This window comes from Alligator mississippiensis, chromosome 5, assembly GCF_030867095.1.
Source record: "Alligator mississippiensis isolate rAllMis1 chromosome 5, rAllMis1, whole genome shotgun sequence".
NCBI classification, from domain to species: domain Eukaryota; kingdom Metazoa; phylum Chordata; order Crocodylia; family Alligatoridae; genus Alligator; species Alligator mississippiensis.
The window spans coordinates 65,910,420-65,924,409 of record NC_081828.1 but is presented as its reverse complement, the minus strand read 5'-3'; the positions used below and the strand labels follow the sequence as shown (position 1 = coordinate 65,924,409).

The window sequence follows — 13,990 nt, the reverse complement described above, 5'->3', positions numbered from 1 at the left end:
CAGAAGAGAAGGCTGAGAGGGGACTTGGTAGCAGTTTACCGCTACATCGGGGAGTACATCAAGAACTTGGTGAACAGATGCTCACCAGGGCACTCGTGGGGAAGACCAGGAGCAATGGATACAAACTCGTGTAAGGCTGCTTCAGGCTCAATTCCAGGAAAAACTCTTTCACAGTCAGGGTGTCCAGACTGTGGAATAAACTCCTTCCAGTGGTAGTGCAGTCACCTACCCTAGAAATCTTCAAAAGGAGACAGGACAGTCACCTTGCTGGGATCACTTGACCCCAGTTGTCTTTTCCTTCCTAGTACAGGGGGACTGGACTTGATGATCTACAAGGTCCCTTCCAGCCCCTAATGATCTATGAAATCTATGAATACTTTATTAATTGGCACCATGTAGCTGCCACCACCATCCACCACCCTACACCATTGTTACTGCGTACAAGCTCCATTTTCCCCCTCCCCCCCCCAGCTCCAGCATTTTTAGATATCTGGAATTTTTACATAACCAGCACCTGGCATTCCTCACTCATGCCAGATAACAAAAATTTTACTGAACCTCTTTTGCCACTTTTTTTTATGGTTCTATTGAGCAAAGTAGACAGCTGAGGGAAGCTGTGATCATATATCTTATACAATTCCCCAGCTTGATTAATAAACTAAAGTGTTGGCAGACTTCAGCAGAACAGTGTTGAATTTACCTTAAATAATCATTGTGCAGAGCTGGATTTTTTTAAGTAGTAGATTTTTTAAAAGTACAAATCAATATATACAATAAGCATTCACTATCTTGTCAGATCTGGGACCAATCCTGCATTCATTAATGCCTCCCAAATTTGCACTGAAATCTGTCGGTATCAGAGATATGTATTATTTCAGCTATTAACAGAGAAGATAAAAGACATTTGTCACTTCTTGCATATTAATTACTCTAGAATACATACCTATTGACATCATCTATACACTGCCCTCCATTGAGGCATGGCTGACTGGCACATTCATCAATGTTGATTTCACAGAGATCACCTAGGAATCCGAGTGCACAGGTACAGAAATAGTTACCCAAAGAATCATGACAGGTTGCACCATTTGAACAAGGCTGTGACAAACACTCATCAGTTTCCAGCTCACAGTTTATTCCTTAAAACAAACAAAACAAAACACAAAAGTAAAGTGTTAATTCTACAGCTTTTTTTTATTCAGGGGACATGTTAAATATCGTATTTACATAAGCTGTCTTCAAGCAATTGCATCTTTTTAGAAAAAGCATTTTCCTCTTTAGTGAGGCTTATAAAAGATTATGGTGTTTTAGGTTGTTTTGTTTTTTGCATGTTTAGGAGAAGAACAAAACAACTGCCATTCACAAGAAATAATTACACTAACATCTTGTTAGTTAACTATTTAACATGGAAACCAAATCCTTTAATTTTCTATTAACACCATGTTATGGCTACATTAGTTTCTAGTAGCAAATGTGAAGAACTAGTAATGTAAACTAACTCTGTTGAGATTTGTAAGCCTTACGGTTAGTAGAATTAATTAAAAAATGTTCTAACTGAGTTGGTCTTTAAGGATTTAACTGTATATGTATATGTAAATGTATATGTATATTAGGGCTGTGTGAAATTTCTCCAAGTGTTACATTTTGGTGCTGTTTCGGTTAGTTTTGAGCTTCAAACAGCAACACTGAAAAGAAATGAAAGGCTTCAAAACAGCCTTGAAGTGAAACGAGGGCAGTCACAATGTTTCAAAAGTTTCAAAACGTTTCAAGTTTCAAAGATCAAGCTGGGCTTGCCTGCAGGGAAACAGAAAGTAAGGAGAGGGAGGGGGAAGAGGGGGAAAGGACTGCTCTCATATTGACTGTGTAGCTGGCCAGTGACTGTGATCCTTTCCTGAGGTCCCTTCCAATTCCAGTGCTCTGGGGGAGGGATGGAAAAACAGCATAAAAGGTAGCATTGTTTGAACCAGCCTGCTTTCTGCCTTAGGGTCTGACAGTTACTGAGCTGTGTCTTCCAGCAGCTCAGGAGTGTTAGACAACGAAGGCTACTACTAGCATTGGTTTGAATGATTTACTATTTGCTAGCCTAGCCTAGCAAGTGGGATTCCACAATACCTTTTTCTTTCTTTTAGACACCTTTATTTTATTATTATATTCATTGATTTATTCTTTTCAATGTTATAATTATATTGGATATTACACTATAGAATTTATATAGGAAGGGAGATGCATTTATATTTTATTTCAATACATTTATATCTTGAGGCATATACTACATACCTCATAGAATTTATATAGGAATGCAGATACATTTAAATATTCGTATAAAAACAAGAAACTATGAAACACACCATGAAGTGTGGTGGAAAAGCAGCTGACAATCCTTCAGAGAGGGGAGGAAAAGGGGGTAGAGGGAGACCTGTAAGTTCCCCCCATCAAACTGAGACACAGACTCTTTCTTACAACCAGCAGGGATGAGGCTTCCAGAAGCAGCAAGGAGAAACCTGTGCCTGAGCCTGAGAGAGTGAAGAGACAGCTGGGCCTATGAACTTCAATTCATCAGCCACCTACATAGTAGGTACAGGAACTCATGGACTCAATATAAACATTGGATTTATGGCACACTACCTGCCGGACATCTGACTCCCCAGGTACCTTTGCACTTTTACTTGTGCTGCTATATCCCCCTCCCTCCCCTCCCACCCCAGCCTGTCCCTTACCCCCTGATGCCTCCATTTCCATTTTCACTGACTGGCTTTCTTTCCCGCACTGCATACCAGCCTCTGGCTGCTTTACTATTCCTTCCATCTAGGAAGAGCACACACACAGACCAACTGCAGGTGCTTCCTCAGCCTGACAAAGGGTTTTTCAACCCGAAAGCTTGCTAAGATAAATTTCTGTAACTAACTATTCAGTTGGTTTGGTAAAATATACCAGATTAGATTGATCCAAAGGAAAGGACCTTGTCTGCCAGTACCATGTCCTTAGACCAACACCCCTAGCACCTGACTGGAAGGAGGCAGGGCAGGGCACATCTAAGCCCCAGGGCTGGTGCTGGCATGGAGAGTTCTCTGGCAGCTGCTGGAGAAGAAGCTCCTGCACGAAGGGAAAGAAAGGCTCTAGCCTGTGATAGTTTGGCTGCCTGAGATGCTGCTGGTGCTACTGTGCTGTTTACTTAATAATTACCTGTTGTCTTTTAAAGTGATGGACTGGAATGAGGCTGTAGGGGAGGAGGAGACCTCAGTGGGGCATACTACTGTGTCGTGTAGAGGCCCCAGCACCAGTGAGGGTGTACCTTAACACACACACAGCCGCACAGTGAGGGTGTGCCTTAACACACACGCTGGAGAAGAAGCTCCTCCAGGAGAGGAAAGAAAGGCTCTGTGACAGTTTGGCTGCCTGGGATGATGCTGGTGCTATTGTGTGCTCACTAAGTTATTTTATTACTTGTTGTCATTTACAGTGGTGGACTGAGCTTAGGCTGTAGGGGAGGAGGAGACCTCATTGAGGCACACTACTGTGTCATCTAGAGGCCCAGCGCCAGTGAGGGCATGCCTTAACACACAGTGTCACCCATGTCACAAGTTTTGCTTGTCATCAGCCTGAGGTGCAGTTTCCCAGAAACCTCTATACCTATCTCCTTGAAAGCTGGCAGGCTCCAGGGCCTCAGCAGGGCCTAACATGCCTGCAGTTTTCACCCAGCTGTGCCTTAATACACACATGACATGAGTTTTTCTTGTCAGCAGCCTGAAGTGCAGTTTCCCAGAAACCGCTGCACCTGTATCCTTGAAACTTGGCAGGCTTCATGGCCTCAGAAGGGGCTACCTTTAAGTAGAGTATAGACTTTTAAAAGTATATACCGCCAGTTTAATCTAAATCAGGCAAGAAATGCCCAAGTTATAGGCAGTTTCATACTTCCCCATTATACCCTATGGGTGAAACATCAAAACAGTTTCGATGAAACGAAAAAGAACAGTGGTTTCAAAACTAAACAAAACTTGAAATGAAACACTGTCCTGTTGAAACGGAAGTCAAAATGGAATGGTGCTGTTTCACACAGCCTATATGTATACACACACACAGATATATACACATATTTATATATGCACATACAATCTTTGAAAATCCGAGCCTGATTTCTTGTTGTTTCATGGTACCCACAAAATGTCCATAGGAATAGTTCACTATATATCACAAGGAGAATCAGGAAAAGAAGCAGGAGCCAAGTTCCATCCTCTCTGACCTCTAGATGTGTGTTTCTTTCTTAGAAAAATTGCTTATGTTTTGATTTTCTGCTACTGGCCTCTCTCTAATTTGTAAGACCTAGACTTTTCCTCTGGTGTCTTGGAAGGTGGGGCAAGGGTGTGCATGTAAAATTACTCTTGGTGATTCCCACACAGTGCACACCAGGGTAGTAGTTACATCAACATTTTGGAAAGGGGGCAGCATACAGCTTCTTTGACATTGGCTTTTTCCTCACCTGCTTCCCTTTCAGGCAGTCTGGGAAGAACATGGCCTGTACTTCTCAGCCAGTGAGTCAGTGCTTTGCGTATGGTGCAGCCTTCACCCCTCCCCACCACTTCACACCCACACAAAGGCTAGTCATACCATGGCTTGAGTTAAAAATGGAGAAGTCTCTGATAACAAAAAACATTTTGCTCTGCTGCAACTTGTGTCCTTTTGTCTGTCATTCACTCAGTCCTGTTGTGTAGTAATGACAAGATCTAGAAAGCAGACACTTGGATTGTGGCTATTGCTCACCCTCAATAAATTGTTGTGGTTCTGCATGTGGCTTGCCTGTGGTGAGTTCATCCTTCTTGGTTGTGTTGCATGGGGCATAGTTCTGTGACCTTCTGTGGACATCAGGGAAGCCTCTCTTTCTTGCTCAAGTACTGCAATGGCTCTGCTGGTGCTAATAGTGGGCGCTGTCAGGGTTCAAATTACACTTTGACTCTTGGGGTGGGGGAGGGGTGTGCGGCGGTAGGAGCTGCTGCTGCCTGATCTGCTTAGAAAGGTGTGGGATGTGCTAGGGGCTCTTGTGTCTTATGGTGAGACTTATGGAGGTCTCATTGTTTGGGGGGGGGGGGGTCAGCACCCCCGAGCCTCCCTGTATTTTGAACTTTGGGTACTGGATTTAGATAACAAGATGAAGATGATGTTTGCAGCCTTTCTAATTCTAGTGCTCCAAGTCTTGCTAGGATCAGGACAAAAACATTCATATGAGATTTCCATAAAGCTCACAGTGTGATTGCAGAACTTTGGATTCTGACTAAATTTTACTCAAAAAGAAATCCTAAATTTAAAATTAGGTTAGTTTTGCAAAACAGTAATAGATAATTTTTATCAAGGTCCATCTAAAAGTTGCATACAATTCAGTATCTGATAGTAATAATAAACAGGTTTTTTAGCACATACCACACACACAGATCTCAGATTGCATTGTGGGTCTGCTCCTCCACCATTAATGTCAATAAGAGCAGAACTGAAACCCATCAGTGTTAACAAGGTAAGTTGTATCCAAAGTCATGCAGCAAGTTCATTTCACAGTCTACTACAGTAGCCAGGTCTGTGCTGCTTCAACAAGACAGTGATTTATTTCTTCATATATATCCCCTGTAAACACAGCAGTGATACTGCTCACATAAAGCCACCTGCTAATATTTTCTTTATTTCCAGAAGGGCTGTATGTTTCACTTTAGCTACTTTAGCTTGCATATATCTTGCTGGAAGCTGTAATGAGAATAGTGCAGTGCTTTGACCTCAAGTTGCTTGTTTTTTGCCATGTGCTCAGAAAATACTAATGTCTTCATATATGAATCTGTGTCACTGGAGAGCTCCACAGATAGAAATAGTCAAAAGCAGTATGAATGGAGTAGAATCAAATCAGCTTTAGCAGGTATGCTGATTGTAATTAACAATCCTAACTCTGCACATCATGTCCTGTCCTCAGATCTCATTAATATTTCTTATACTATGGAAAACTCCCTGTAGAAGAAGAGGCTGTTGACTCTGAAAGGGACCAGTTTGTTATAGTGGTGCCAGGCAGAGAAAATTTAAAAAATGTAGGGTTAGGACATAGTAACATTTGCAACATATAGACAGGCCAGCTTAGAATGTTCTTTTTGTGTATGCTAAGCTTCATTTCCTAATTAGTGGAATAAAAATATGCAGTTTAAAAGTATATAGCTCTATATTTATAGACAGTGCAATGTGACATATACTGGGCAATATGTGCATTTTAATTTAGTGCAGTTTTGCAAACCTTAAGGCCACCAGAATTGAACACCGAGGGCCTTGTTACAAATTGCACTTTGAACTGCTCACATGTTGTTCGGTGTTAGTGCTAGCTCAGATTTGGAGCAGCTGCACCCTAGGGCTAAAAACCTTCTCCGACTGTCCCCCGCTTTCACAGCTGTGACTTACCATTAGGGCTATCTATAGACAGTCAAAAAGCCTGAAGCTGAATTGATTCAAGTCTTTGCAGGTTAATCTAAGATGCAAAGATTGAATTTATAAGCAAATAAACAGGCAGGAAATGCAGCCACATGCCTACAGTGGTTCAAGCCAGAAGCCAGGGGGCTCTAGAACATGGCTCTCTGGCATGTAGCCAGCATAGGCTGTGTGTTCACTTCTTCTTCCTGCTGCCCCTAAGGTCTTTGGGATTTGTAGTCCAAACTCACAGGAGCAGGATTCTATAGAGTTTCTTATCACTTCCTCTTCCTGTTTCCAGGTGCCTCTGGGACTTGTAATCCACAGTTGTAGCCAGCACAAAGTAAGCAGGGCAGAGCAACTCTGTACTCGGGGGAAGGGAAGTCTAACCCTTCTCCCTGGCCCCAGACTCTAGCAAGGGTTTACCTGGCGGGGCGGAGTGGGGAAGTGAGCCAGCCAGGGATCCAGCTCTCGCTGCTTCAGCTAGGGAGCAGAGGTGGGGTGGGACCAGCCCTGCTCTCTGAAGCAGACAGCCCAGCCCAGCTCATCCCAAGGCTGAAAAATACTGGGATGCTGGAGGACTCTGAATTAACTTGAACCAGGAAGGGGACTGAAGTGTCATAAACCAGCGAGACCCAAATCAGTTAAGTCTGATACTAAATTAAACCAGGTTTATCTTCAACCAGTTTCAGCCATTTTGAAACTGATTTATGTGCACTGAACTTCTATTCTGTTACAGGTTTAAACCAGTTTCTGATCACTTAAACTGGCTTATGTTTAATTTCTGTCCCTAGTCTAGAGGGTTGGTGAGCAGGGGTCAGACTAGAAGCAACAGCTGTGAGTTGCACCTATAGGGCTGGTGCACCTATATGGCTGCTACCTAGGGTGACCACCTGTCCCTGATTGGGCAGGGCAGTCCCAGAATGGGATCATCAAGTCCCGGTTCCAGGCTGCATGACTCTGGGACAGCATTTGTCCCAGATTCACAAAGTCATGCAGGGATTGGGGAATGGTGGTTTTCCTCTTGCAGACTGGCAGCATTCTGGGAGTGAGACGCAGGGAGTGCCACGTGCGTGTGTGCACACCTGCACATATGCATATGGTCAGCAAGACAGCCAGGCCACATGGAGAGCAGCTCCCTGCAGGTAAGTTTATGGGAAGGAGGGGAAATAAAGGAGCAGGTTCAGGGGCAAATTGAGGCCCTCATGGTAAGGGAGGGAGTGGATCAGGGGCTGGGGGAGCTGCCCAGCTGAAGCAGTGCATGGGGCCAGGATGGGGAGTAGGATGGAGTCATGGGTGGATTGTCCAGGGACCGCAGGGGGCCATGGCTCCCTGCTGCTGTGCTCACCCTCCGGGGGGGCACGTGTAGCATGTGCCCCACCAAATTTGTTTAAAGGGTGGGGACAGATGTGGGCTGCCTGTTGTGGGCTCAGGGCTACATGCCCTGCTGCCTTTACTCTGGGAGCCCCATGCTGGTTGAGCATCCGCTGCCTACCCAGCAATAGCGGGAGTTGTAGCAGTGTGGAATTGGGCATGTATCCTGCCTTTTCATTTTGAAAAGATGGGCACTTTACTTCTACCCCTGCTCTAGGTGGAGGTCTATAAGAGATGAATTGGGGGAGGGGGTGGGAACATGAAGCTGGGAGGCAGAGAATTAACAGGATGGGAGTGGGTAACAAAATGAGCAGTGGAAAGGAAATGGGGGGTGGAAGAAAGGTGATGAAATGAAGTCAGCCAGCCAACCACTGGAGGATAAAATAAAATAAAGTAAAAACATTAAAAAGAAACAAAGAGGAAATAAAGAAGGTCTCATGTTTTAATAAATTGGGATTGGGGTGTGGGGGCTGCTGATCGTGCTTCCCAGGGTAGCTGGGAGGTAGGAGCAGTGAGGGAAGTTGCTTTTGAGGGAGCTACTGCCCTTGCCTTGGGAAGGAAACCCCAACTTGTGGGGACCTGATCCAGCCTCCAATCTTGTTTCTAACCAGCTAGACCTCACTCCTACACCTGTCCATGCCTTGTGACCTGGTTAGCTGGCATGTGCTCTGCAGCCTGTTTGCATGGCGATGCATCCCTGCATACTCCCAGAGGTGGGTGGGGGTGTTGGCTTGGGGCAAGAACCATCCGCTGGGCAATAGAGTTCAGGGCATGGAAAGTTTGTCCACACAGAGCAGGAGGATCAGGGAAGGGACACTGCATCCTGGGATGCTGGGGGACTGCAACTTGGGAGACTCATCTGTAGGGAGTGGCCACACATTAACAGAATGTGAGCTAGGTAATATGGATCAGATAAACCTGCCCTGGAGTGGCATAACTTTAAGCCACCTAAACTGTACTTAAAATTAGTTTCAGGTGCTAATGTGTGGACAATCCAGGGGTTAAGAGCTCCAGGAGCCACCTAAAATTAATGGGTAATAAGGCCCTTACTTGGTTGCTGACTGAATTTAAACAATAATAAGTATGGCAAAATCCTATTTTGCTGATGAATAGTTGAAAAGATCTTAATATATCAAAATAAAATGTGAAAGTGATCTAACTTTATACTATTTTAAGTGCTAATTGTTGTTTTTAATTTTCTTTACAAACATACTAATGCATAAAATATGGTTTTAACTTTTTATCCTGCCTTATAAGAAGCTCTTTAAAACTATTTGAAAAATATAGTAACTAATATCTTAAAATGTATCTAACATAACAGAACACTACATTTGGGTGAAGTTACCAATCCTGTGTTGCTGAATGAGGTTTCATTGATATAACCAGCCATTGCTTTCAGCAGTAGTTCTACTTATTTGAAGAGTGCAGTGTTGTAGTAAAAAGATGTTAGCCCCCATAATTTTGCAGTAATGCTTGAGCAACAACCATATGATAGAAGTGTCTTATGACCATCTTATGACCCTTTTGTGTAAAGATCAGGAGGTCTAATGTCCAAGCTGTGGTTCTTACTGCTTGCCTTGCATTTTGAAATCATCTCTGTCCAGTGCCTTAAGGTTACGTTAAGATAAGAAATTACTAAAGTTTAACTAACTTTGTTGAAATTGCTCTTTTCTTCTGAGCATGCTGCAATTCTACCTTTGAGTGCGCACGTACTAACCCTGATAAGTCACATTAACCAATAACTAGTTAAGTACAGCCTACAAGATAAGACATCACAGTTAGGAACTGGTACTGCAGCCAATAAACTTCTAGTACGTCAAGACTCTGTTGAATGTAAGCTATAAAAATGTGATTCCAGGCCGGACTTATCGTCGGCCCTGATTTGAGCTCTCTGCTCCTCGGTCGAACTGTTTGCAAACAATAAACCTAGATGGACCCAGCCTGTATGTGTGACTCTTTCCTTGAGGGTAATTGAACAAGCCTCCAGGGGAACGAAACTAGCCGTTTTGGCAACAGTGTTATGCATTAAAATTGGGATGATCCCCTAAAGTTTGGTGGTAACATACATTGCATCCACATCTAGCAAGCAATCCCTCTGTGGTCACTGCCCTGTGAATGTATTGTAATTGCAAAAAATGTGTTTGCAGAACTCTTGTCTAGTGACTGTAAATTTGCCAGAGCTTGTTAACAGCTCACTATGAACACTGAAAACCATGTGACAAAAATAAGTTCTGTGCAACAGAGTCTCAGAGTCTCAACTCAAACAGATATAAAATTACAGATCAGAGAACAGCCTGGTAATTAACATAAAACCATAGGATTTGCTGTTTTGACTGTATCACATCCAGTAACCTGCCTTTGGCACCAGTGTTTTAGAAAAACAGCCCCATGCTCTCTGCTGTCTCTAGCCACCATGTGAAGGTATGCCTTCCTGTCCTCTGTCGAATTGGCTGACATTCAAAAGCATTTCATTTTTTAGAAGCACATGAAAAAGAACGGTTTCTAAAGGTTTAAAATGCTGCCATAAGTAAAAAGACTGTAAAAGAGGCAATTGAAATACAGTAATAATAAGCTGGAGTTTGTTGTAAAAAGACAGTGGAAATATAGCAACATACAGATCTATATCCATACAGGCATGGACATTTAGACCCTGATCCAGCAAAGACCATGAGTAGTTTGGATTAAAATCACTGGGAGAGTTCACATCCTTCAACTGAATCATGTGTTTTTAATATTTTGAACGATTAGGGCTACTATGTCTATATGTTTATATAATTTAAAAAAATGAAATCAAGTGTTCATCTTTAGACATAGTCCCAATCAGCCAAAAGGAAAAACAGGATAGCCAGCAAATACTTAGCTGGGCTTTACTGAGGTATCATAGCCAAGATTTTCAAATTGTCTTACATACAGGTACTAAAGTCCCTATTTAAGCTCCTAAGTATGTGACTTGATTTTCAGAGAGGCGGAATGCTCACACATCTCATTGCGATTCCTGTAAGAGTTGTGGATGCACAGAATACCTGGAAAGCTAGCCAGTTGATCAAATGACTGACCATAAATACCCATTTTGAAAACTTTGGCCTGTGTATCACATTTTGCCTGAAAAAGGAATTTCAAAATATCATATTCTGGCTTGTATGTATGAGTACAACTCCTGTCATCTATCTGAAATGTCACATATCTACCCAGTGGTTCTCAACCGTTTTAGACTAAAAATGTCCTTTGATAGACTCAATACACCCTCAGTAGATTCAAGATACCATTCAGAAATGTCAGCTCACTCAATTTTTTTATTAAAACAAATAATAGAGCAATATTAATCTACTGAAAAGAACTCAGAAAGACCACAATAGTTCAGAATGTTTTTAACCCAATGGATTCCTATTTGAAATTTCTGGTTTTATCTTGTGAATCATGTTTTCACTAGTTGAGAATCATGAATCTAACCTGTAGCAACTGACTTGATGAAGAGGATCCAGCCTCCCCACTCCGGAAAATTAATACAGAAACCCTTAGCTCAAATGGAGGAGTTATTTGTTTTAGGGGCACTAGCTAATTATAAGTAAGTGCTGCTTATGTATCTGTATTAATAATAATCAATAGTACTGATCCATATTTGCAGCCGAAGATTATTACAAGTAGAGAATGTCTCATGCATCAAAATGTTGCAGCATTTTTAAACAACATGGTGGGGGGGGGTATGGGATGTTACAAACTTACACTAAATATCCACATAATGTGTCCACTACTTCTTGGAAAACTACCTCAATACCAAAAGACAGGATCAAGAAGCTGAAGATGTAGTTCAGGGAGGCTACAATATTCTGGTATTGTGCTTAATGTATCCTAGCTGTAATTGGAATTGCACCTAGGATGACTGTCTTCTTATGTCCATTATCTGTCACTGAAACCCATCGGAACAGCTCTCTCTGTTTAAAAGGCAGGTATTGCCTCTGAATGGGATTTGTTTTTGGAATTGTGGGTACCCCTTTGATAATTTACACTTAAATGTTCACCAGCTGGCAATGGGAAATTGGCTTCAGTTGTGTCCAGCAAGATAATAAATGTGAGGAGATATCAGTAAGTAGCAAGCACCAGGTTCTCTATTCTGTTTGCTTAAGTGAAATGAAAGTGAAATGAAAGTACAATTAATACAATAGATAAATAGTGCGTTTGGCCTGCATAGCTAGTGAAGCTTTCACAAACTAAACAAGCTTCATTATTTAACAGCTGCATGACACATGTCCTATAAATAATTTCATATATGTGGTGCATTATCACAGTAAACTATGGATTTCATGCTAAATTTTCGATTCTTCAGTTCTTCATGCAGTCTAACTTCTTCCACTTGTGTAAGAATTATGTTAGATATTTCTCAGCTATTTTAGGAATTGCATGCAGCATACCAATCATGCAAAACAGCAGTGATAGCCCATGAAACAAGTAGCAACTGAAGTCAGTAACTCAAGCATTTGGTTAACATTACTGCTGTAGATTTACTGTTCATTCTCTACCTACATATCAAAAGTTATAACCTTTTTAACATCCTAGGGAAATGAGATGAAGCTGAATGACTTCCCACAGTGATTCATGGTGTCAGGCCAGGATAATAACAGTTGGCAAGATCCCATGACAGGGTAAATGAGGATTTTTATTACCAGTGGGGACACCTCAGGGCTTTCATCCAATAATCCCTCTGGCTTGTGCATTTAACACAACTCACAGCAAGGTGCAGAAAACAACAAAAACAGCTCCTGATAAATCATTTGGTTAAGCAGCCTTTAAAAGCTGAGATTTTACCGCTGAAGGAACAGTCAGCTACTCCTTTATAGAATTATTATTATTAGCCTCTTTACTGCTGGAAGCCGTGCCAAAGCTGTATGTCAAAACACTGCAGTCTCTTCTCCTTTATATTTTAGACTTCTTTCCCTTCCTTGGCTAGCCCCTATTTCCTCCATTCCTTAGCACTCAGGGTGACATTCCATGAATTTGGCAAGGCCAGGGAGAATCTGTTTGGAAAATAGGCTTTTGTGATAAAGAGAGGGTGACTCCAGTCCTCCAGGAGTCTGCATTGTTCTAATTCTTCATTTCTCTCTCCCCCACCCCAACACACACACTTTTTTATTTTCTTTATTATTTTATCAAGTTTTCTCCTAAGGAGTCTCTCTTTCTTTCAAGCAGACTCCTGTGTGATGAATCTAGCCCTAGACCTAGCTAACAGTGCAGGTTAAACAAATACAGCTTCCTGAGTACAACAGGAGGTCTGGGTCTAGTCTGATCATTTTGAGTAACCATGCTGATTGTTAATAGGTTTTTCCTTCTTTTTCCTCTTTGGCTTTCCTTCAGTTCTGTAGCTTTCTCATCACTTGGCCTGGGCTGAGACACCCACTGGTAGCAGCAGGGTGGCAGGAAGGCAACAAGCTTCCTTCAAATAAGAGTCTGTGTGCACATGAGGGATATTAACTGTGGGCTGGCTTCCAAATGATTTCTGTGTCAGACAGTGGAAATCTGCTTTTGCCTTCTGACTTTCCATCCCTTGTGGGACTTTAGGATGGCTAGTTAAACCACATCTTGCATTTCTTACTCATTTGAATCACTAAAAACAACTTTTTTGAAGTTTTTCCATTGTCTAGTGCCTTTTTTTTCTTACTTCACTGAAAATAAGCGACTAAATCTCCTTTCCTATTGCTACCCCTCCCTATCCCACTCAGAAACAGAGAATTGCAATGTATGTGCAAGTACTGATTAAATTAAATACGGTTGCCACCTAAAACAATGACTTGGAACCATACAAATACTTTCCTACAGAGCAAATTATCTAGTAAGCAAGAATCACTTGGTTATTTATTAACACATGCACCTTAAATGTATCTGTGTGTAGTATGATTATCAGGAAAATGTGATATTTTTGCCTTTTGTCTAATTAAGTGCACTGTTCAAGATGCCAAATGAAATCCAATTGTGATAATGAATGAGTTCATTGATTATAGTTTTTTCAACGAAATTAACCATAAAAGCATTTTAAGCACCTGGGCTAAACTGCAAGAACAAAAATATCTTTGTATCTATTGCATGTTCAAAAGACATGCATTTTGCAGACATAATGGATGCGTTTTTGTTTGTTTTTCCAGATGTGTTTGGAAAAATAAAAGTTTAGTCTATAAATACCTATTTTTTGTTGGTAAAG

At 41.8% G+C, this 13,990-nt stretch overlaps 1 protein-coding gene and 1 long non-coding RNA gene across 2 annotated transcripts in view; one reads left to right on the top strand and one right to left on the bottom strand.

Annotated features, from left to right (window-relative positions):
- The window catches only part of CRB1 (crumbs cell polarity complex component 1), a 138,286-nt gene that overhangs the window by 110,901 nt on the left and 13,395 nt on the right, over positions 1-13,990 (bottom strand). The window contains exon 3 of the mRNA XM_059729340.1: positions 944-1,139. Within this exon, the coding sequence (XP_059585323.1) occupies positions 944-1,139 (196 nt within the window). The remainder of the gene's footprint in view (positions 1-943; positions 1,140-13,990) is intronic.
- Positions 1,986-4,768, top strand: LOC109284069 (uncharacterized). The gene is made up of 3 exons (XR_009462461.1): positions 1,986-2,057; positions 2,467-2,648; positions 4,493-4,768. It is a non-coding gene; the product is annotated as an uncharacterized LOC109284069 (long non-coding RNA).